The sequence below is a fragment of the Sciurus vulgaris genome, assembly GCF_902686455.1.
Source record: "Sciurus vulgaris genome assembly, chromosome: 3".
In the NCBI taxonomy this organism is placed as follows: domain Eukaryota; kingdom Metazoa; phylum Chordata; class Mammalia; order Rodentia; family Sciuridae; genus Sciurus; species Sciurus vulgaris.
The window spans coordinates 15,143,260-15,165,577 of record NC_136463.1 but is presented as its reverse complement, the minus strand read 5'-3'; the positions used below and the strand labels follow the sequence as shown (position 1 = coordinate 15,165,577).

The 22,318-nt window shown below is 41.4% G+C and overlaps 1 protein-coding gene and 1 pseudogene across 4 annotated transcripts; one reads left to right on the top strand and one right to left on the bottom strand.

Annotated features, from left to right (window-relative positions):
- Positions 1-623: 623 nt before the first annotated feature.
- LOC306657012 (intercellular adhesion molecule 5-like) lies at positions 624-11,843 on the top strand. 3 transcript variants are annotated; one of them, XM_079132672.1, is made up of 8 exons: positions 624-838; positions 4,679-4,754; positions 6,520-6,786; positions 7,602-7,922; positions 8,167-8,445; positions 9,304-9,573; positions 10,243-10,485; positions 10,845-11,843. In XM_079132672.1, exons 2-8 carry the CDS (start codon positions 4,700-4,702, stop codon positions 11,048-11,050), a joined length of 1,641 nt encoding a protein of 546 aa, XP_078988798.1. In that variant the 5' UTR covers positions 624-838; positions 4,679-4,699; the 3' UTR covers positions 11,051-11,843. The 3 variants fall into 3 exon arrangements, with proteins under 3 accessions (XP_078988798.1, XP_078988799.1, XP_078988797.1); XM_079132673.1 differs by having other exon boundaries at positions 624-850; XM_079132671.1 differs by having other exon boundaries at positions 624-860.
- A 6,116-nt stretch (positions 11,844-17,959) lies between these two features.
- LOC306656788 (large ribosomal subunit protein uL23-like) lies at positions 17,960-18,428 on the bottom strand (annotated as a pseudogene). Its single transcript has one exon. The product of its transcript is annotated as a large ribosomal subunit protein uL23-like (transcript).
- Positions 18,429-22,318: the final 3,890 nt, after the last annotated feature.

Here is a 22,318-nt window from a genome sequence, read left to right as displayed (position 1 = left end):
ATCGAGGATACCAGAGGTGGGGATGATGACCAACGTTAATGACCAGAAGAAGGTGATGGTAACATCTTCTTTGGACAAACCCAAATTTTCATTTGGAGAAAAGTGAGCGAAAGATGATGGCCTAAGTGTTCTTTGCGTGTGGTGTGGGGCATAAAAATGGGAGTAGGAAGCGCGAGAAAAAAAAGGACTTTTCAAATACTGCCAGAGTCTCGCTAAACCTACTTCCTAGCTCAAGCGGGGGCAGCCTTCAATGGACCCCGGAGAAATTTGGGGGAGTAAGGGTCTCAAGACTTATGCTTTGCAAGATGCACTATCCTAGGAAGAAATGGAGCTGCGCGCGCAACTAACTGCAGGGACGGCGCGCGCGTTTAGACAGAACCACCAGAAGAAGACGCAGGGGAGGACAATCTCTTGTTTTCTTTATAGAGCCATTTTTTGCTGCAACATACAATTCCATTTCATTTTCACTTTGTTTTATTCAGTATTCATTATCCTGAGTCAAATATGTGCTCTCTGCCACACAGGATACAGGCCTCCTTACCCTTATTTTCCCTGCGCATCCCTCCTTTCGTTTTACCTTCTTGCCCGCCCCACTTGTCTCAGCCAATTCCGTTGAGATTTCGCGTTGACGTCACGAGTTTCTAGGCAGATCAGGAAAATCCTCCCGGCTGCTGAGCCGGGACGCGCCCCCTCCTGGTGGTGCGGACCAAACGGTCTGAGCGCGTGGCCGGCTGTTGAGAGAGGAGCTTGCTAGACGTCTAGCTACACGAAGAGTGGTGTCCCGTGAAGCGAAGAGCGGCCCCGCGAGGGCAAGGGACGTGCAGACGGCCCCGGCTCAGTGAGGATTTAGGTCTTATTTGGTTGGTTTGAGTTCATTCCGCGTTCTGCCCGCCTTTTCTATCAAATCTGGAGGCCTCGCTCATGGTCGGCTTCACACTAGTGACTGGGTGCCGGGAGGAGCCCTCGTTTTTTTTTTTCTTTTTCTTTTTTTGGTGCTGGCGACTGAACCCACGGCCTTCCCGATAATTTTTAAAATGTTTAAATACTGTCTGCCTTAAGTAAAAAAAAAAAACAAAACAAAAAAAACCTTGAATGGACTAGGTGCGATGACCACTCTTGTAATCCCAGCAACTTCGGAATTTAAAATTTAAGTTGGCTTACATTCTAGGCCAGCTTCAGCAATTTAGTCTCAAACTAAAAATGAAAAGGGCTAAGGTTGTAACTCAGTAGTAGAGCACCCCTGGGTTCAATCCCCAGTACCAAACAAACAAAAAACCCCTCATGACTCCCATGTGCACCCGCCCCTTACCCTGCTAGTTTCTAAGCTCTACCCAGCTAGAACTGCTAGAACTGGCCTTACGCCCTGCACCCAAGGGGCGGGCTGAGTTCCTTTCCATAAGTATTCACATATTTTATCTAGTTCTTTCATCTGTAGTTGCTGAACGTTCTTAGTAATTCCAGACTCTTGGGATCCAGCATTGGATAAAACAAAGGGTCCTACCAGTCCAGAGCAGGAGAGGCAGAGACACGGATGAGAGACACAGGCCTTTCAAGTAAAGAGGAGTGTGTTAGAGTGTGATGTGAGCCGTGGGAAATGAAGGTAACAGACTGAGTGAGCACTGGAGCTCTAACAGAGGGGAGATAAGTTGAATTGGGTAGTGTTGGGGGAGAAGGAAGTAAATCACAGCTGGAGGGAAGTGAAGGTGGTTTAAAGGGCAAAATGTAACTCCTTTTTATAAGAAACTGCAAGAAACCCTTGTATATAAGTGGAAGGTGGAAATCCCAAACTTGTACCTGAGGTCCACTGCAGGCCATTCAGCCAAAGCAATTCACAGCATATCAGTATTTGCCCCTCTTGCAACCAACCCCCAGGGACTAGTGTGCTGACCTAGACTATCAGACGTTTAATATTTTAAAATTTGGCATAGAATCTGTGAAATAAGTCAGAGGAATTTTAAAAAGATTTAAAAATTGTTTTCTCCTAGGGATGCTGATTTTGTTAACAAAATGAATATAAAATCTCATGTTTGAGAACCTGATTATAACCTGCCACTTGAAAGCAAGGTTGGAAGATTAGAGCTCTTGGGATAGTGCATAGGTGGTGGGGAGGGCATGAAAAAACAGAACAAAATGTGTGTCTGTTTATGAATATGCACCCTGCTTCTTATGCCTACTTATGGGCATAAATATGTACTAGTAGTGACTACAAGGAAAACCAGTAAACTTGATGTAGTAATCAGAAGTGGGGGGTTTTTGTCTTAGCTAGAATTCTAAGAGCGGAACATAGTCATGAGATAAATTCGCAGCAATGTCAGACTTTGCAAACACAGCTCAGGAGAGATTAATAGAAGGAGCTCTCAGATTAACTTCTGGAGAATTGTGACAGTTGTCCTCTCAAAGCACAAATAATCTGGATTCATGGAAGGTACAGAAGCAGTGAAAGACTGAGCATTGGCTTATATTCAAAATGCCTAGATTTGAATCCTGCCATCCTCTATTATTAATTATGTGGCCTGAAGCAAATTAGTTTACCTCTCTTGGCCTCCACTTCTTCATCTATAAAATTGGGGATTTTTCACAGGATTGTATGAGATAATGATAACAGAGCACCCTGTCCAGTGCTTGGATTATAATGTTAGAAATTATTACACAGATATAATAGAGTCAATCTGAAATAGTTATTAAGAGAGTACTTTGCATTCAGACTTCAAAAGTTCATTTGGATTATATCATGTACAGATAGATAATGTGACTTTTTTTTTTTTTAATTATGTACTATGGACTGAGGGTATAGCTCAGAAATAGAGTGCTTGTCTAATATGCACAGGGCCCTGGGTTCAATCCCCAGCACCAGAAGGAAACAAATGAACAAACAAAATGAATGTTAAACATGTCCATCAAGAAGTAGTAAATCCATTTTCTTTTGCCTTTCCCATGCCACTTCCAAAAAACAAAAACGACATATAAAATTGATATTGTCTAAATATTTTGTAAGGTGTAGAAAATATTTTAAAAAAACACTGCTATTTTTATTAACATACTTGATTTGAACTAACTTGTTTGATCCTTACTTATCTCCCTTTATTATATCACTTAGAATTATTATTTTATACATTTATCTTTCCCACTAGACTTCCACAAATTCTGTGTCACAGGACAAAACTGTCTTCAACAACTTAAATAGCTTGGCATGTTGTAGATGCTCAACAGTTGTTGAAAGAAAGAATATATAAATATAAGCAGTCCCACTTGGGACTTTTGTACTTTTTCCAACAGACTTGTTACTCAAAACACAGTTTTGAAATTTTCTTTAGAGTCTAAGTGCTTTATTTAGAATATCTTCAATGATAACAGATCTTCCTATGTAAGGAATATAAGTCACTTAGAGCAAAGTTTGGCCAATGACTGAGTAATATTTTTGTTTAAAGAATAAGATGGTTGAATAAAGAGATGTAAAGAATATGATGGTTGAATAAAGAGATAGATTTTTCTTTTACACCTTGGAAGTTCTAAAAATCATTTCAAAAAAAAGTTTTAAATAATGGTGTCATCAGTGGGAGCTCATAGCCTCCCATAGTGTAATTTTGAGGGATAACATTCACTTAGAAGTATGAATTTTGATAAGACTATTATCTTATGCATAAAACTAAAGTAGACCTGTACAAAACCTAGTGTTTGAAAATTCAAATATAAAATGAGAGAGTTGAGTGTGATCCCCCAATATACATTGTGGAGGAAAAAAGGAAAGTAAAAAGAATTTTTTCTTAGAAAAAATTAGCTTGAATAGGGTTTTGAAAGAAAACCGAACTTGGTATGAATTGGTGGTGAACAAAGAAGTGTACGCATAGACGTAACTCAGCCAAAGCAGTAAATCCAAAGTTGTTTTTTTTTTTTTTTTTTTTTTGGTTGAATGTGAAGGCAGGTTAAAAGGAGATGAATTATCTTGAGGAGTATTTCACAGAGGTCCTGAAGAAAGAGTCCTGATGAAACATTTCTCCCTCACGTCAGAAAACAAGATTGTAATGACCATGTTCTCTAGATTGAAGGTCATATTCTTTTACTGGATAGTGCCAGATAACACTGCAAATATCCATCTCTAAACTGTTTCACTTCACATGTTTCCATGTTGGCTTTCTATGAACTCAACCTAATAGATGGAGGCAAACTAGTAAAAGCATAAGTATAATATTAGCTTATATAGGAATCTTGCTAAGCAAATATTCCTTCATAACTGGGTATGGTGGCACAGACCTATAATCCTAGCTACTCTGGAGGCTTAGGCTGGAGGATTACAAGTTTGGGGCCAGCCTCAGCAATTTAGCAAGACTACATCTCAAAAAAAAAAATAATAATAACAGTTGGGGATGTAACTCAGTAGATGAACTCAGCACTCCTGGGTTCAGTCCCCAGTACTCCCAGTACTTAAATAAAAAGTATTCCTTTGTCCTTTAACATATATTCCCTCATCATAGTTCTATGCTCATAAGCCAACTTAAATAAATATATGCAAGAAGTTCTTCTAGTGCACTCAAATTACTGATATTTTTGCTACAGTCTCTTCAGACTACATGAAGTATCAGGAAAGGGACTGACTTAACAACATCGAAGAATTTTATATGACTTTTTTTTTTTTTTGGTCACTTTTTCTAACACTGCTGTCACTTTTCTTTCTCTCCAGCTTTTAGCTTTTCTCCCAAGGATGGAGATGCTTCTGTTTGGTGCCTGGACCCTGCTGACCTTGATTCCTTGCCCAGGTGAGGCTGTTTGGAAAAGTTTCTTAAGCCAGTATATGTGTGGATACACATGTCTGGTCAGTGAGGAAGGGAATGAAAAGTATGGAGTGGGGCAACAAGTATTTATTCATCTTGGCCCATGGGAGAAATTATCCTCTTTCTTGGGTCACTGGAACACAAAGTGCCCAGGTATCTCTGGGTTGTAATTGTGTTAACCTAAATTAATAGACTATCAGAGAGAACTCTCCCTAGGAAATATGCCTTTTCTGCAAGGCTCCCTGCTACCCTACAACTGTTCTTGTCTTTCTCCTTTCAAGAACATTTTACTTCTTTGTTGCAACCTTTTGTGTCATGATTAGCCATAACATGATCCTTTTTGTATGTGTGTGTGCTAGGCAAGGCATCACACATGCTAGGCAAGGACTCTACCACTAACTACATCTCCAGCCCTATAATGGAATCTTGTTAGGGCAGGGCCTATTATAACTCAGTTGCAAAAAGTTGTTGCATTGGTAAGAAAGGAACTCTGGAGCCTTATCAGGTAACATTTCTACAAGATCTGTGCAGAGGGAAATGTTTGTTAGATGTAATAGATGGTGGATATGATAGCTAAAGGCGACTTACAGGGAAGGCTTCAGGAGACTGTGCACCTCACCTGCATCAGGTGTCTAAAATATGTCTGATGTTTTCCTCAATGCAGCTGAGAATATTTCCCTAACTTTGTGCTGGGACACAATACCTGGGACAAAAAATTAACTTGAGGAAAAGCTTTTTTGGCTCATGGTTTCAGAGGTTTCAGTTCATGGCCACTTGTCCACATTGTTTTTGAGCGTGTGGTGAGGCAAAACATCATGGTAGGATCATGTGGTAGAACAAAGTTGCTCACCTTCTGGCAGCTGGGAAGCAAAAAGAGAAGAGTGGCCGGGTCCCAATATCCCTTTCTAGGGCATACCCCAAATGACCTGACTGTCTTCTACTAGACCTCACCTCCTGAAGGTCACCATCTCCCAGTAGTGCCACATGTTGGCAACCAAGCCTTTAATATATGGGCCTTTGGGGGACATTTAAGCTCTAAAGCATCATAGACGAAACTTGTAAGTACCCCAAAACATTTGTTTCCTTAGCAGCAAAGCAAAATGTAACATTATCACTCTGAAAAGAAAAGGTGGGAAGTTCCATGGGAAATGAGTGACCCTGGTAATGACTTTTAGGCCAGTGATTCTAAGAGTTTGATGTGTAGAAGGATCCCCAAGAGGCTTGTTTTTACCCCTGGCATGTTTCCAGGTCCTGTCTTCATCAGTTCATAATCACTCAGTCTGAGATGGAGTTGGAATCTGCAGTTTTACAAGCATACCAGCTGACTCTGGTAAAGGCAGTCATTACCTATAACTTGAGAAAAACACAGCTTTGAGGTATAAGTGACAAAGCTCTTTCGCCCAGGGATCTGTATGCTAATCCCAGGAGGGTTCTCAGCAGCCAGTCCTGGGGAGCTTCCAAAAATTCTAAAAGCTTAGGAAGAGAATAGATTTATGGACATGTTTTTTAGCTACACCATAAATTCCATGGTGAAATCAAGATCACAAGAAAGAAGATGAGTGGAAGGAGTAGTGGTGGAATCAGGACTCTGACCTGTTGATTAAAGGTCTTTTCTTGTCCAGTCTCCTGAACCTTTTCTATTCAGGCAGGTTTCCTGTTCCTTTACCTAGAACTAGATAAAATAGGCCCTGTATTTTGTCTAGGTCTCATGGTCTTCACTAGAGTCTTTGGCATATGTGGTTCATTTCAGGAGCCATAGAAGAGTTATTTGAGGTTTCTGTTTGGCCACATCAGGCCCTCGTGGAGTTTGGACAGTCCCTAGTGGTCAACTGCAGCACAACCTGCCCAAGTCCAGGACCCAGTGGAATTGAGACCTTCTTAAAGAAAACCCAGGTTGGCAAAGGACCTCAGTGGAAGGAGTTTCTCCTGGAAGATGTCACAGAGAACTCTGTCCTGCAGTGCTTCTTCTCTTGTGCAGGGATTCAAAAGGATACAAACCTGGACATCACTGTGTATAGTGAGTGGGGCAGAGGGCTGGGGAGGAAGGAGAAGTGGAAAAACGGGAGAATTAGGGCCCTTAATAAAGATTTCTGTCATACTGGAAGGATTTCAGAGGCAGTTGCTTCTTTTTCCCTTTGGCAGAGGCTGGGTTCTGGGTTTCGTGTTAGCAAACTATAGAGGGCTTCCAGACATAGCTTCTGGAGGACAGGAAGCAGATGCTAATAATGCTTACTTCTGAATCATCAAGAAAACATGAAATTAGTGCTGAATTATTTGCTACAAGTTGTTAGAATAACAGAAAGGAGAGTCTTTTTGAGTGGGGTAGTTAGTCTATGGTAAAGGATACCCTAAGCTAAAGAATGGGTAGGCTTTGAATCATTGGGGCAGGTGGTGAGGAAGATCTTTCAGTGGGCCATCTAGCATTGGCAAAGATAGGGCTGTAAGAATAAGTGGAATCTCTGTAGGGGAAGAACTTGGTTAGCTAGAGTGTTTTTTGTGTGATTCTAAAGGTACTTTAGAAGTTGCTCAGCCTCTGAAAACTTGTAAAAGGTAAAAGCTCTCCAGAATGGCAGCAACAAACAAAGGATCTCCCTTCAGTTGTCACATTTCTGGGTTATGGCTCTAGCCACCTTCATAGGCAAGAAGAACTAGAAGGCTAACTCATCCCATCTAGGGCAGGGGCAGCAGGAAATTGACACTATATATCAGATGATTTGAAGGTAGCAGTCCTCTTCTGTCGTTTGTACATTCACCGGCTTCCTGTCCTCTGCCATTTCTTTCTGGAGAAGTGGGTAGCTTTCTCTCATCAGGCTCTACCTTTTTCTTTTAAAGAGCCACCACAGCAGGTGATCCTGGAGCTGCAGCCTGCGTGGGTGGCTGTGGATGAAGCCTTTACAGTGAAGTGCCAAGTGCCCAGTGTGATACCCCTGGAGAACCTTACCCTTACCCTTCTCCGGAATAACCAAGAACTGCACAGAAAGAACTTTGTGAGCATGACTGTGGCCTCCCAAAGAGCTGAGGTCACCATCAGTGTCAGAGCCCAAAGAGAGAATGACAGGTGTAATTTCTCCTGCCGTGCAGAACTGGATTTGAGTTCACAAGGTGGAGGGCTCTTTCATGGCAACTCAGTTATTGAGGTACTCCGGATCTTTGGTGAGTCAGAGTCCAGGTGTGAAAGGAATCCTGGCACTCTTTTTGCTCATCTTTCTTTGGCTTTTGGGACCCAGTTCCCACAGGGTTTTGGCTGTGAGAGTAATTGAGCTCCACCTCTACTTTAACTCACCTTGAGAAAGAGAAAGAGAAATAGATTGATTTTAGCCCCACTTGTGTGGTCCTACACAACACATGATTCATCATGACTCTCCTTCTTTCTTTCCTTTTGCTAATTTCTTGGCAGAATTCTCTCAGAGTCCCCAGATCTGGATCTCTTCCCTTCTGGAGGTTGGGATGGCAGAGACTGTGAGCTGTAAGGTATCCAGGGTATTTCCAGCCAAAGAAGTTATATTTCACATGTTCCTGGGAGATCAGGAGCTGAACCCCTTCCTCTTCTGGAGAGAGGACACGGCATGGGCCAATGCCACTGTTCGGGCCATGGAGACTGGTGATCAGGAGTTGTCATGCCTTGTGTCTTTGGGTCCAATGGAACAGAAAGCAAGAAAGTTAGTGTATGTCTACAGTAAGTGACTTGCCTCTTCCTTTTCCCATGTGGGTTCTCTGCTCTTGAAAACTTACACAGAAATGGGTTGATAATTCAACTGTAGATATTCCTGCTAACCTTTGCCAGGAATACTCTCAGGTCAATATTAGTCTTCTCTTTGTGTGTAGGCAGGTTGGGATGTCCATCGTGACAGTTCTAGCCAGGCTTCATCCTCTGCTCCCTAAGGCCATCCTGCATACAGAGAAGTTCTTGATGTTTGAATTTCATTCTAGAATGAAGGGAAATCTAAGATGAAAAGACATTTTGCTGTCCTTTTAACAGAGGCATATAACCAAATATATATACACTGAATTTGTTATAAGAGAAACTCTCAAATCCCCAAACCTCTTTGTTGTTCCTTTGGTTCAGCCTTTACAGAAGCAAAATGCCATCCAAACTCTTTTCCCTGTTGTCTGCCTATGCAATGGAGAGAGACCTTCAGCAGAAAGTACAGTGATGAAAAATGTGTTTTCTTTTTCTTTCTTTTCTTTTTTAAAGTTTGTTTAGTTGTAGATGGACACAATACCTTTATTTATTTTTATGTGGTGCTGAGAATCAAACCCAGTGCCTCACACATGATAGGCAAGTGCTCTACAACTGAGTCACATCCCCAACCCTTTTCCTTTTTTTCTCCTTTCTTCCTTCCTTCTTCCTGCCCCCCCCCCCCCCCCCGCTTTGGTGCTGAGATTAAACCCAGTTGTATTCAATCACTGAATCTCACCAACAGCCATTTTTATTTTTTATCTTGAGATAGGGTCTCACTCAGTTGCCAAGGATGGCTTCGAACTTGTGATCCTCCTTCCTCATCCTCCTGGGTCCTTTTTCCTATCTTTATAGGTTTCCCTCCACCAATCCTGGAGATAGAAGAATTATACCCCCTGGCAGGGACCGATATTAATGTGACCTGTTCAGGACATGTATTAACATCACCCAGCCCTACTCTTCAGCTACAGGGAGCCCCAGCCCTCTCTGCCCCTGGGGAGACTGCGTGGCTTCTGCTTACTGCCAGGGAGGAAGATGATGGCCGAAATTTCTCCTGTGAGGCCTCTTTGGAGGTGCAGGGTCAGCGGTTGGTTAAAAACACTGTGATTCAGCTTCATGTCTTATGTGAGTAGAGACCTGGTCTTTCTTAAGACAAGGATTACTAATTTCCCATTTCCAGAGATCTTCTTGGCCAGTAACTTCATTGTTAGCATTACCACATTTTCCTCATTGAAAAATTAAACAAAATGTAGTGAACGCTCTCCAAGCTTACCTTGCCCCCAGGGAAGTGAGTGGGTAGGGGTAGTAAGATGAAGGAAAATTGGGACCCAAAAGGAAAGTGGTTACAGTGATCAAACAGCAAACAGCAGTAACTGGGGGCAGATGACTGACAGAACATAGGAAGGGGCAGTTGGAGCTGATGCTAAGGAGGGAAATTTCCAAAAATTCCATATCAAAATTTGTATTTTGCAAAGTGGGAAATCCTAATTTCTGAGTTTACTGCTGTTCAGCTCCTTCTCCACTAAGAAGCTAAATGGGGCTCCCTTGACAGAACAGTGTTATCCTTTAGTCTGCATCCATAAACATACCCTAGGCTGCATCTGAGACTCCTTTTCCATAGGGAGGGAAGAAGCAGCTGGCTCAGAGCAGGGAATTAATAATCTTCCCCTTGGGAAAGAAAGTTGTTAGGTGGAGGGAACAGCATTTGGGTGGTGTAGGGAGAGGACTGAGCATGGGGGTGAGAAGGGAACAGAGCATACTGAGTTGGCCGCCTTGGGGAACTCTCTTTTGCAGATAAGCCAAGGTTAGAGGAATCTGGTTGTCCTGGCAACCAGACATGGGTAGAAGGAATGGAGCAGATGCTTACCTGTGTCCCAGAGGGAAATCCAGCTCCAGCTTTGCAGTGTACTTGGAATGGAATGATCTTTGACCTTGAAGTGCCACAGAAGGCAACCCAGAATCACACAGGCACCTACTGCTGCACAGCCACTAACAAGCTGGGCTCTGTCAGCAAAGACATTGATGTCATTGTTGAAGGTGACTGCTCTGCCCTGCTGTCAGGACCAGGATGGAATTCCCCTAGGGGTTTGAGATTTTTTTTTTTTTAATTTTAAATTTTTAATTTTTTAGTTGTAGATGGACATGATACCTTTATTTATTTATTTTTTTAATGTGGTGCTGAGGGTCTAACCCAATGCCTCACATGTGCCAGGCAAGAGCTTTACCACTGAGCTATAACTCCAATCCTTCAAGATTCTTATCCAAGCATGAAAAGAATAAAGATTTCAGTGGGTTGTGGAGGAAGAGGCTGGGAAGTGGGCCTGGTGAGTGAGGGTGGGGGTTATTCTCTTGTTCTCAAACCCCTCTCAGTTCTCTGTTGTCTGTGCTTGGACTAGGACTGGAGGAAGGAGTCAACTCTACCCTCTTCATCATTGTTGTTGTCCTCGGAGTGGGTGGAATCACCTTAGCACTGTATTTGAACTATCAGCCCTGCAAAATGAAGAGGAAGAAATTGTCCTATAGGCAGAAAAAGAATAACAAAGAAGAAGAAAACCAGCTTTCTGTTGAACAAGCAGAAAAGTGCAACTCACATAATTGTTGATTAGAAACAGCTCTTTGGTTGACAGAATTACTACTGGGGTTCCCCAGGGAGGGAAAAGTGGACAGAGGAGAAAGGAAGAAACAACAACACAAAGTTGCATTATCCTTTGTGTTATGTTGTCCCATAAAGCAGACATTGTTTCAGGCCCCTATGTCCTTTGTGTCCAGGCCATCCACAAGTTCACTTTTCTCTTTGAGTTCACTGTAGTCACTAGGAATTTCATTCTCAGTGTCCAGCTAGTAAGAGGGCCCCTTGCTCCTTGCTATGTGCCTCAGTGGATCATTCTTAGAGTCACAAAGATCCTGCTCTTATATCTTCATTCCCACCACCCTTTTCTCCATGAAATTGGCCTCATAGGTTAAGGGCTTCAAACATCTCTGAATTCCTTTTCATAAGCCATTGTAGAGTAATCTCTGAGTTCACATTTGACATAGCTGTTTACCTATATGGGCTCTTAGGTTTAGTTTCAATGTTTTTTCTCCATTTCCCTAAAGATATACCTGTGTTCATCTGCATGAGAACTGTTTCCTTAAGTGTCAGGAGGAATCATCTTGTGTTGGGGATGTAGCTCAGTGTGGCATGCCACTGAGTTTAATCCTCGGTCCTGGGAAAAGAAAAAGTGAGAGAATAAAAAAAAAATCTCGTAAGATTTTATGATTTGGCTTTCTTTTCTGTTCTTTGGACTTTATTCATCCTTGGAGAAGGCATGAGGAATCAGAAAGCCAGATCTTTTCTCTCAAATCAGTCGTGAGATGTTTACTGAAATGTTGGCTCTGGTGGAAATAAATGTGATTTGATGATATTTGAATGCATTTTTCTTTGTATCATTACTGAGAGGCTTTTTAAATTAAGTCAAATATTCTTAGAACTTTTTCTAAGGGCAGAATATCAAGTTGATAGCATGAACAGTCAGCCCTAGGCAGGTAGTGCATTAACCTATCTGAGGGCAGCAGCCAATCTGACCGGCCCTCCAAACTAAAATTCAGACTTCCAGATAGAGGCTCACAGCCTTCCACATTACCCATACTAGCTAGAAATAATGCAGCATCAGACATCAGAGGGGAAATATTTTCTCATTCTTCCAGACCTCCCTGAGTCTGGGTTTTGGGAATTGGTATAAAAACTACACTTGGGTTTTACCACATCCTGGCAATGGAATGCATTCGTGAACAAATCATTGTTCCTGCCATCCACAAGCTTATAGTTAATTAGAGAATATGTTAGCTTTTCATTACTGTAACAAATACCCAAGATAAATCAACTTAAGGAGGACAGTTTATTTTTGCTCACAGTTTCAGAGGCTTCAGTCTATGTGAAAGAGGAAAACTAGCCGATGGTCTTAGAGTTTAACAGATAAACCAGAAAATTAGGAGTTAGAAAGTGGACCAGTCTTCAAGGCTGTGAAATTAAGATAACACATCAGGTGATGGGAAGTCAGGGGGTCATCTCAGCCTTCTGAGACTGTGCTGTGTGGGTAGCAGAAATACCAGAGACCAGAGCCAGACAAGTCAAAGTCACTAAAACTGAACTATCAATGCAGGATAATAGTCTGCCCTATTTTCGAAATAAAATTAGAAATTTCCCCAGATAATAAAGAAGCAAGTTCCAGGTGATAAGGGGCAAATACATGCATAGAACAGTGACTGCATAACTCACGTACCTTTATTAGCATAGTAAAGCATCCTACAGGTGGAGACAGGCTGGTCATGAGGTATGTAGCATGAAGAAACATGATGAAGAAGAGCACAGGTGGAACTAAAATCCCATGCTACATGTGATGACATCAGGAGACTGAGTCCCCGCCTACCTGTAGATGCCATAAAAGCTACACAACTTTTTGTTCTTTGTTTGAGTCAGCCTAACATACTCTTGGCCAAGGGTGCATTTTTCTCTTCAGCAGAATTCCCAATAAAATCTTGCTTGTGTATTTGCACTCATTTGATATAGTTTCATTTCTATCATTGCTGGGTCAGAGTTACTGTCTCCAGAATCACAATCACAAAGTCGCTTGACCCTGATATTCTTGGGCCTGTGGCAAGGCAGTATAGTCATGATAGGAGGTCATAATAGAGAAAGCTGCTTACCTCCTGACAGCCAGGAAGCAAAAAGAGATAGGAAGAGGCCAGGGTCCAAATATCCTCTTCAAGGATGTGTCCTCTGTTATAGTTTTGGTCTAGAATGTCCCCTGAAGTCTCATGTGTTGAAGACTTGGTCTCCAATGCAGTCTTCAATGCAGCAGTGTTCAGAGTGGTACTTTAGGATAAAGTAATTGGATCATGAGAGCTCTGACATCATTAATGGGTTAATCCATCAATAGGTTCATAATTGAACAAACTGTGGGGAGGTGGTGGAAATTATAGGAGATAGAGTTTAGTTGGAGGAAGTAGGTCACTGGGGTTTACCCTGTAAGGATATATATTGTCCCAGACCCTTCCTTATTACTCTCTGCTTCCTTGCCACCATGAGGTGAGCAGCTCTGTTCTGCTACATTATCCCTGCCATGATGTTCTGCTTCACCCCAACTAATGATGATGGGTTCACAACCATGTAAAAGGACCACATGACCATGGACTTAAACCTCTGAAACCATGAGAAAAAGTATTATTTTCCTTTAAGTTGATTTTTCTCAGGTATTTTGTCACAGTGAAGGAAAACTGACTAACACCCCAGCATCATGACTTAACTTCCTCCCCCCTAAGTACCATCTTTTAAAGGGTCCACTTTCTCCCAATAGGTCCATAGGCTGGGTACCAAACCTTTAATAGATGGCAACCCTTTTGGATGGACACTTAGCCAAACCATAGCAGGAAAGCTAGGGCAAATTAATAGATTACATCTGTGCATTAACTCCTATGGTCAGAAAAGGATATATTAAGAGAAAGCCTAACTTACGGGAGGCTTCGTGGAGGGAGAGAAAATATTTCTCCAAATGACCTTCTCAGTCTCATTTTTCCCACTAAAGATGGTAATTCCTACTCTGTCATCGTGTGAGTTTAATATAAATTATTCATCTTCTAAAGTTGAGCATTTGGGGAAGAATCTGGGGGAAAAAGCAAAAAGAGAGCAGGGTATGACCAGCCTAATCCAGGGATCTCTAGCCATTTCAGTGTCAGGATTGGATGCATAGGCCTGTAGTTAGTTGTTCCACATCTGCAAATACCACCCTATGACCCCAGATCCCTGACTCCCAGTGAATACAAGAAGGGGGTAAGAAGGGGGTCATTTGGACTTTCTACTTTCTTCAAGGATAGCTTTTGCTCCTCATTGCCACTGGGTGTCACTGTTGACAGGTTTTACACGGTCCCATCAGATCAAGGGTTTCTGCAGATCCACGTGTCTTTGGCCCCTAAATCTTTGCAGGAGAGTGATCTACTGCCTCAGGGTTCAGTCCAGCTGCGGATGACTCCTTGTCTGGGTTTCCAGGGTTACACCTTTTAGAGGTCAGTGCTTTGGATTTTCCATCCCACCAGCCTCTTCAGATTTGGTCTAGGCTCTTCTCCTTATAGACTTTACCTTCTGTTCTTTCTTTCCCAGGATCTATCCAATTAGGGGTTGGGTAGCCCCTTCTTGCCAATTCTCAAAGCACAAAAAATCTCATTCCATCTATTTCCCAGAATAACAGAACTCCTAAGGGTAGCTGCCTTTGTTGTCTCCAGGAGTCCCCAGACATATCTTCCTCTAAACGACAAAGCAACCTGCTTACAGTAATCAGTAGCTGCCCTGATTATCTTCAGAGGAAGAGTGAACTTTAATACCCCCAACATTTATGCTCTTATAGATGGTCAAGGTGACTTTTTGGCATCTTTCTAGATCTGAGAAAGCATAAGTTAAAAATTCAGTGGGGCTTCTTACTTAATGGGTAATAATAGTGTTTACCTTATAGGATTACAGTTAGAAAGAAATGAAACAGCACTTGGAAAACATGAATATGGTACCATGCACATGTTCACAAGTGTTGGTTTTTGCTATGTGAATAATCCCTATGGTAATCATGTCCTTAATTGTAATCATAATGAACTTGAGGCAAGAATCAGAAACCTGTGACAACGGTTAAGGACCATCAAAAGTTGCACACACCATGTGCATTTCTCTTTTCTGTTATGATATCTCCTCTGACTTTCCTTGTCTTTTTCCTCCTTCTTCCTCTACTTTCTTCCTTTTTGGTTTCCCAAGATTTAGGAATAGTAGTTGGATAACCAAACTTACAGTTCATTTGCATTGAACTAAGGGGTTTCTAAAATCAGGAAAGCTTTATGCCAACTGGAACTGGCTGAGAACCCTAATACTAATATTACCCAAAGCGTTTCTCAGCCATGCCAGGGTCTTCTGTGAATTCTTTTTTTTTTTTTTTTGGAAGGTGGTGCTGGGGATAAAACCCAGGTTTGCTAGGCAAGTGCTCTACCACTGAGATGCCTTCTGTATTAAAGGCTCGTCTTGGCCCAGAAGCCCAGATCCTGTCCCAAGGAGAACTTACGCAGAAAGGGAGGGGGTGTCAGTTCTGTCTAAGTGTGTATACAGGGACAAAACTCAATAGTTCATGTTTTGGCAATGCTGATGGAAGACATCCAGAATTGATTTTTGATTAGGACAAATTCAAAAGATTGTATGAAGCCAGGATTGGTGGCACATACCTGTAATCCTAGCTATTCAGGAGGCCAATGCAGGAGAACTGCAAGTTCAAGGTGAGCCTTAGCAACTCAGTGAGACTCTGTCTAAAGATGAAAAATAAAAAGGGACGGAGACATAGCTCAATGGTACAGTCCCACTGAATCCATCCCTAGTAACACACACACACACACACACACACACACACAGGATTGTATGAAGTTAGAAAAATGTTATCCTGGGGGCATGGATTGCTTGAGCTCTATTGCACATTTCCTTATGCAAGTCTTACTCATCTTAGCCTCAGGAAGATTTTTCATTTGAAAATATTGTTTACATTTTTTAAATTGTGAGAAGATATGCATAATATCTGCCATCCTAACAATTTTTAAGCATTCAGTTTGGTAACGTCAAGCACATTCACCTTCCTGTGCAATCATCACCACCCTCCAGCTCCATCATGCACCATGGAGACTCGGTACCCATTAAATAACTCCCAGTGCCCTCCTCCCCCAAGTCCCTGGCAGCCACCATTCTACGTACTGTATGATGGATTTGACAACTCTAGGTACCTCATCTGAGAGGAATCACACAGTATTTGTCTTTTTGTGACTGACTTATTAGAAAAAAATTTAATGATTGGTTAGAATAAGAAGAGAGAGGTACACAATGAACCCGGGTCTCTTGTCTCCTTTTGCTCCATTTTACCTATATTATAGCTATGAACATGTGCTATCTAGCTCATCTTTAAAATTTATTTTTTTAAAATTCCCTCAATACCAAGCAAGGTTCTACTTTTTTGGGTGTGCACGTGGTGCTAGGAATTGAACCTATGGCCTCACACATGTGCTGTCCTCTAAGCTAGATTCCCAACCCTATCTCATCTTTGTGATCTTTTTTGTATATTAGAATCCCCTGGGAAACTTTTTTAACAAATTCTCTTTCCAGAACCCTGTTCCAGAACAAATTAACCAGAATCTCAGGGCGTGGAGGTCATTGCTGTTTAGAAAACAAGTGCTAGGCAGTTCTAATTTGCAGCAGAGTTTGCAGGCACTGCCTAATTGAAAGAGCTTAGAGGCAGAATGACAACTAGCAAATCGAAGTGTTTAGGATAAATGGTCTTTAAGGTCTTTTTGAATTCTAAAATTTGACAAAATCAGCTAATAACTTTGTAATTCTCAATTAGTAGTTCTGCCACTATTATTAACGTTGGATCGGTGTAGACACTCCAGAGTGTGGTTCTACCTGCTGTCCAGTGTTGTCATGACGACCTCACTTTAGAACCTTCTTAGTACTGGCTGGCCCCCAACTTAGGATGGAGCCACTTTGGATGCAATGATATACACGTTCAGCAGAGACTGCACTTCGAAGTTTGAAATCTGATTGTTTTCCTGGCTTAGCAATATGTGGTTCACCGTCTTGCAGAGCTGGACAGAGGGAGCAAGCCATAACTTGTCAGTCACACAATCGCTGGGGGTTGGGGGCGGGAGGGTACTCTACAGTGTGCTGTGCTGCTAAACTATGGTGGTCAGTAGGTTAGGTGTATTAAGTACATTTCTGACTTGCAATATTTTCAACTGACAATGGGTTTATTCAGATGCAACCCCATCGTAAGTGGGGTGGCACCTGCAGTTATACCCATCTGTGGGCACTGGACATTGTAGTTCCCCTGTCACATTCACTCAGCAATCACTAAGATAGCTCCCATTTCCTTTTTTTAAAAAACTTAAACCAAGTGAAAATTATAGTCTTTTACTCTATCAACTTCTAAAGACTACACATTTATAAATAATTTCCAGGGTCATAGGAGAGATATTATAAGGATATTGGTTCAAGCTTAATGTGTGAAATACTTGTCTGAAACCAGAGTGGTTTAATAGAAGGAGTTGTCTTGTGAAATCTTAATTTCCTTGATTCTAGTGCTATACAAATCACAGTCAGGATGCCATCTGTAAAGGGTGCTATAGAACAAGATTTCTAACAGAATGGAGTGAGGATGCCCTGTGAGCTTCTGATTCCAGAATTTTATTTTATTTATTTATTCATTTACTTATTGGCTATACTGGGGATTAACCCCAAAGGTGATACACTGAGCTACATCCCCAGCACTTCACTTTTTTTTCATTTTGAGACAGTCTCAAACTTATGATCCTTCTACCTCAATCTCCCAAGTCACTAGGAATACAGAATAGTACAGCACTGTGCTCAACTCCAGAATTCCATTATTTTCAAGTCAGACAAAAAAATGAATGAGGAATTTTTTATGTTAGAAAAAAGGGTATATTTAGAATTAGTGGACTCTGTTTAGATGATCCCAATTTTGTTGGCAACATCCAAAGCATAATCAGGAGCCAGTTGAACAAATGCTTTCTTCTCTCCCTCAGGCCTGACCAGGGTGTTAACCCTGGCCACATCAATATCATAGAGCTTCTTTATAGCTTGTTCAAACTGATGTTTGTTGTTTTTGGCATCCACAATAAACACAGTGTGTTGTTGCCGTCAGTCTTCTTCATGGCTGACTCAGTGGTCGGGGGAGCTTGATGACTGCATAGTGGTCAAGCTTGTTTCTCCTGGGAGTCCTCTTCCAAGAATATTTGGGCTGCCTCTGGAGCTGCAATGTCTTGGGCCACCAGAGGGTAGGTGATGTGCTGATCTTCTTTTTATGGCTGTGGATGCCCTTCAACACTGCCTTCTTGGTCTTCGAAGTTTTTGCTTTGGCTTCAGCTTTGGGAGGGGCAGGAGTTTTCTTTTTAGTTTTTGGTGCCATCTTGGTGAAAAGAAGGAAAGGTTTTTGAGTTCAGAAATGGAGCTCCACTCCCTAGCCAACATTTATGGTATTAAATATAAAATCTACAAAATGCATTCATATGGACTCTATTTTAAAGAAGATTCATTATAACACATGAAAATCTGAGCTTCTCAAGAAGATTAATTAAGGTTGATTATTTGCATTGTAAAAGAGTTAATGATCTCATAAAAGCATTTATGGATGATACAGTTACTTTGAACATCTAAGTATTGATTTACAGTTCAATGGTCACTTAGCCAAGATGCTTAGAGACTGAAAATTTAATTGCCCTTTCAAGCTCATTTGGAAATAAGGAACACCTGAGATGCCATTAGGAAAACTGATTATGATTTAATAAAAGTTTAGACACTCCACTGAAAATATGCAGCATGCCAATATTCAAAGCAAAAATAACCAAGATTTTTTGAGTGCTGTAATATGTCAGTCACTTCAGAAATAGCATTTCATTTAATCCTTGAATAAGCCTTGTAAAGCAATATTTATTATCTCATTCCTGTCAAGTAATTTGTTCAAGAGCCCAAATTCCACAGAGTCCAAATCACTCTGTTTCTTTGCCTCATACCAAGTTATCCTAATCCACTGCTCTTTGAACAAAACTGCTCACAACTTGAAGACCAAATGTGTTTGGGTTAATCTTTGCCCTTAAAATATTTTCAATAAGTGCTAGTTGCCAATGTTTAAAAATTAGATTTGTATAAAAGTCTGGATGTCCCAGCTGTCTTGAGGAATCAGAAGGGCTGGCGGCCCTTTCCTGCAGTGGTGAATTTTGACAAGGCTGGACCAGCTTTGACTTAACTGGGTACTGAGTTCCTCAGGTTGCACTGTCTGCCTCCTTGCCTCCTTGTCATATACCTCACAGGAATGCTGGGTGACAATTGTGATTTGCCTCCTCCCACCCAACTCTTCTCATCCCTCCTGTCAGTGTCCATGTGGTACCTGTTGGCATGATATCAAAACCCTCAATTTAGAATCTCTTCCACTTCCCTTGTCCCATTTCAGAATCCAAACACGCTAGTTTTGTTTGTTCCAGACTTGTTTTCGTGTTCTTTTGTCACTTCCCAAGGTAGTTGGACCTAATGAATATTCACCTTAAAATTTTTGCACAGAAGTAACTATTGACGTCAGGAAGAAGAGATAAGGCTGGAAGGATATGGAGATGGGGCCCTGGGTAAATTCCTGGGCAGTAGAGCACAAATAGCATCTGTAGATATTTTCTAAGAAACTTACAAAAAAAGCTATTTTTAAATCAGGACCTAGGTGACTGGGGTCCATAGCTCTCCAAAGAAGGGAAAATGCCTGGTTGGTATTTTTGAATGGACTATGAATACCTCGTGGTCCATGAATACCTTGTGGACACTAAATGCCTTACCCAGGGTTGGGCAGCAGGCTGACTTCCTTAAACCTATAGACCTATGTAAACCCCCAGACAATAGCCACTCTTGGGTATCCCTCTCTTGGGACTCCCTCCCTCCTTGGGAGCTCTGCTTTCTATTACTCTAATAAATCTTGCTACTTTGCTCTCACCCTTGTGTCTGCGGATTTTATTCTTCAAATTCATGAGACAAAGAACCCAACCCCACACTCCATGCTACGTACTTGGGAGCTCTCCCTGTATCTATGTAAGGGTGAGTAAAAAGAACCAATGGCTTTTCTGGGAGCCCCAAGTTCCAGTCACATGTTTATTCCTCTCTCTGGAACAAAAAACTGGGCATCTGTCAGACACTTATCAAGGAGCCCACTAAGTCCAGTCCTCTACCTGTCTCTGGCATGTTGGAAATAGAGACTTACCATAGGTCATGACTGGTAAGGCAGCAGTTAAGTCCAATAGGTCACATGGGAGGAGGGGCAGGAAATGCTGACCCCTAGAGGCTCCCCAAACAGGGAGGTATCCACTAGCCAAAGAGACAGTTTTCTTGGTGCAGGTACTTATGATCTGTTCTCTTTTATTTGTCTTTCATTTAGGTGGGAGCCTGGGCCTCAAAAATAAAACGTGCCACTAGCCTGCATTTTAAAAATTGGGATAGTCTGGGCTCAGTGGCCCATGCCTGTAATCCCAGTGGCTCGGGCAGGAGGCTGAGACAAGAGGATCATGAGTTCAAAACCAGCCTCAGCAATGGTGAGGTGACAAGCAACTCAGTGAGACCCTGTCTTTAGATAAAATACAAAATAGTCTGGGGATGTGGCTCAGTGGTTGAGTGCCCCTGAGTTCAATCCCAGGTACACCCCACCACCACCAAAAATTGGGATAGATTTGATCCTCAAATACTAAAAGGAAAATGCCTGATAATTTTATGCACCTAGGCCTGGCCTGATTACCAACTGGGGGATAAAAAATGGCCTCTGGAGGAAAACAAACTCAACACCATCTTAAAGCTAGACTGTTTTCACAAAAGGAATGAATGGTCAGAAGTGCCCTATGTAGAAACCTTTTGCCTCTCATGCTCAAAATGGCAGTTTCCTTGCTTCTTATCGGCCTGTCTGATGCCCATCTAAAATGTAAGTTACATGAACAAGTACCCAAATCAGTTTGAGACCAGGGAAGGAAAAAGTGTCACTTTTAAATCCAAGGTCCTGTGGGACATAAAAGACTGTTTTCTCTCTTCTTGCATTCTACGATTTTGCTCTTTCAATAAGTTCCTGCCTAAATGGCTTTCTCTTCTCTCTAGATAGGCACACTCACACGTGTGCGTGCGCGTGCACACACATACACAATCCCATAGGTACAATTTTTCTTTTTCTTAAAAACATTTTTCTGAGGGCTTCATGGGCTTCCAGGTTCTTTAAATATCTGGGCTGACTCTAACCTGATCCAAAAGTGACTCCTGGTCTGATAAACATGTTCCATGTGCTCCTTTAATAGGATGGTTATGGCTGTGTCATCTTTTTCCAGTCTTCGTCTTATTCTAAACTCACGTTTTTCTGATAAATTCATCTTTGGTCCTGCACCAATTAGTCTTGTTTTGTCTAACTGGAGTTTCTAGCCCTCTGGTTTTCTTTCTGTTGTTTTTATTCAGAGGCCAGTTGTTCAGGAGTTAATTCTCAGATACACTAGAAAAGGAAAGAGATCATCTTCTCTGAAGAGTATTAAGTAGGAAATATAAACAATGGTGCTGGTGGGAGTGGATCTGCCCCCATGGAGGACAAGTGGTCACCTGAACCTTTGATTTCAGTGTCTTCCATTGACAACAGACTCTACTTCCAGCATCTCCAATTGTACAGGCCTATCCTATAGCTGAGTCATACTGCATGTGAATGCTCATTCGTTTTAAAAAAATATATCCAAATGCCTTTCAGGTCATGTGACTTAAATTGGTTAAAAAGATAAGACTAAAGATGTCTTTAAAATTACATCTACATGTTTTTCTAAGAGACCAGCTAACCAAGAGTAGTATTTATAAAATTTTCAGCGTACAACATCCTTTGCTTTTAAGGATTTTCCTTTGGCAGGAATAACTGACTTAAAGTGTTAACTAGACTTGTCTGATACCTTGATTTTCATGGGGAACATAATATTAACAACTAGAATGAATATGTTAGATTTACATAAATGGGATTAATCTTTATAAACATGTTAAAAGAGATATCTGATTAATTTACAAAGTTAAAATACTCAAACGCCAACTGATAAATACTAATTCAAGTACTTTTGGCTTTTTAAGTTCCATAAAACAATGTATTTTGTGATTTATTAAATGTGTTTTTGTAAATTGTTGGTAAACGAAAATTCAGTTTAAAATGGCTTTGTTTCTGGGCCTTTACTAAAAACAAGTTGATTAAGGGTTAAAATTCTATTTACTTGTGTTGTTCTACATGCAAGAAACAAACAAACAAAAAAAGAAAGAAAAAGAAAGAAA

Bases quoted from the DNA above. Each gene is read 5' to 3' on its own strand.
- LOC306657012 (XM_079132672.1), top strand. From the start codon at position 4,700: ATGGAGATGCTTCTGTTTGGTGCCTGGACCCTGCTGACCTTGATTCCT. The intron at 7,923-8,166 runs GTGAGTCAGAGT...ATTTCTTGGCAG, and splicing joins TGAGGTACTCCGGATCTTTG to AATTCTCTCAGAGTCCCCAG. The intron at 8,446-9,303 runs GTAAGTGACTTG...CTATCTTTATAG, and splicing joins AAAGTTAGTGTATGTCTACA to GTTTCCCTCCACCAATCCTG.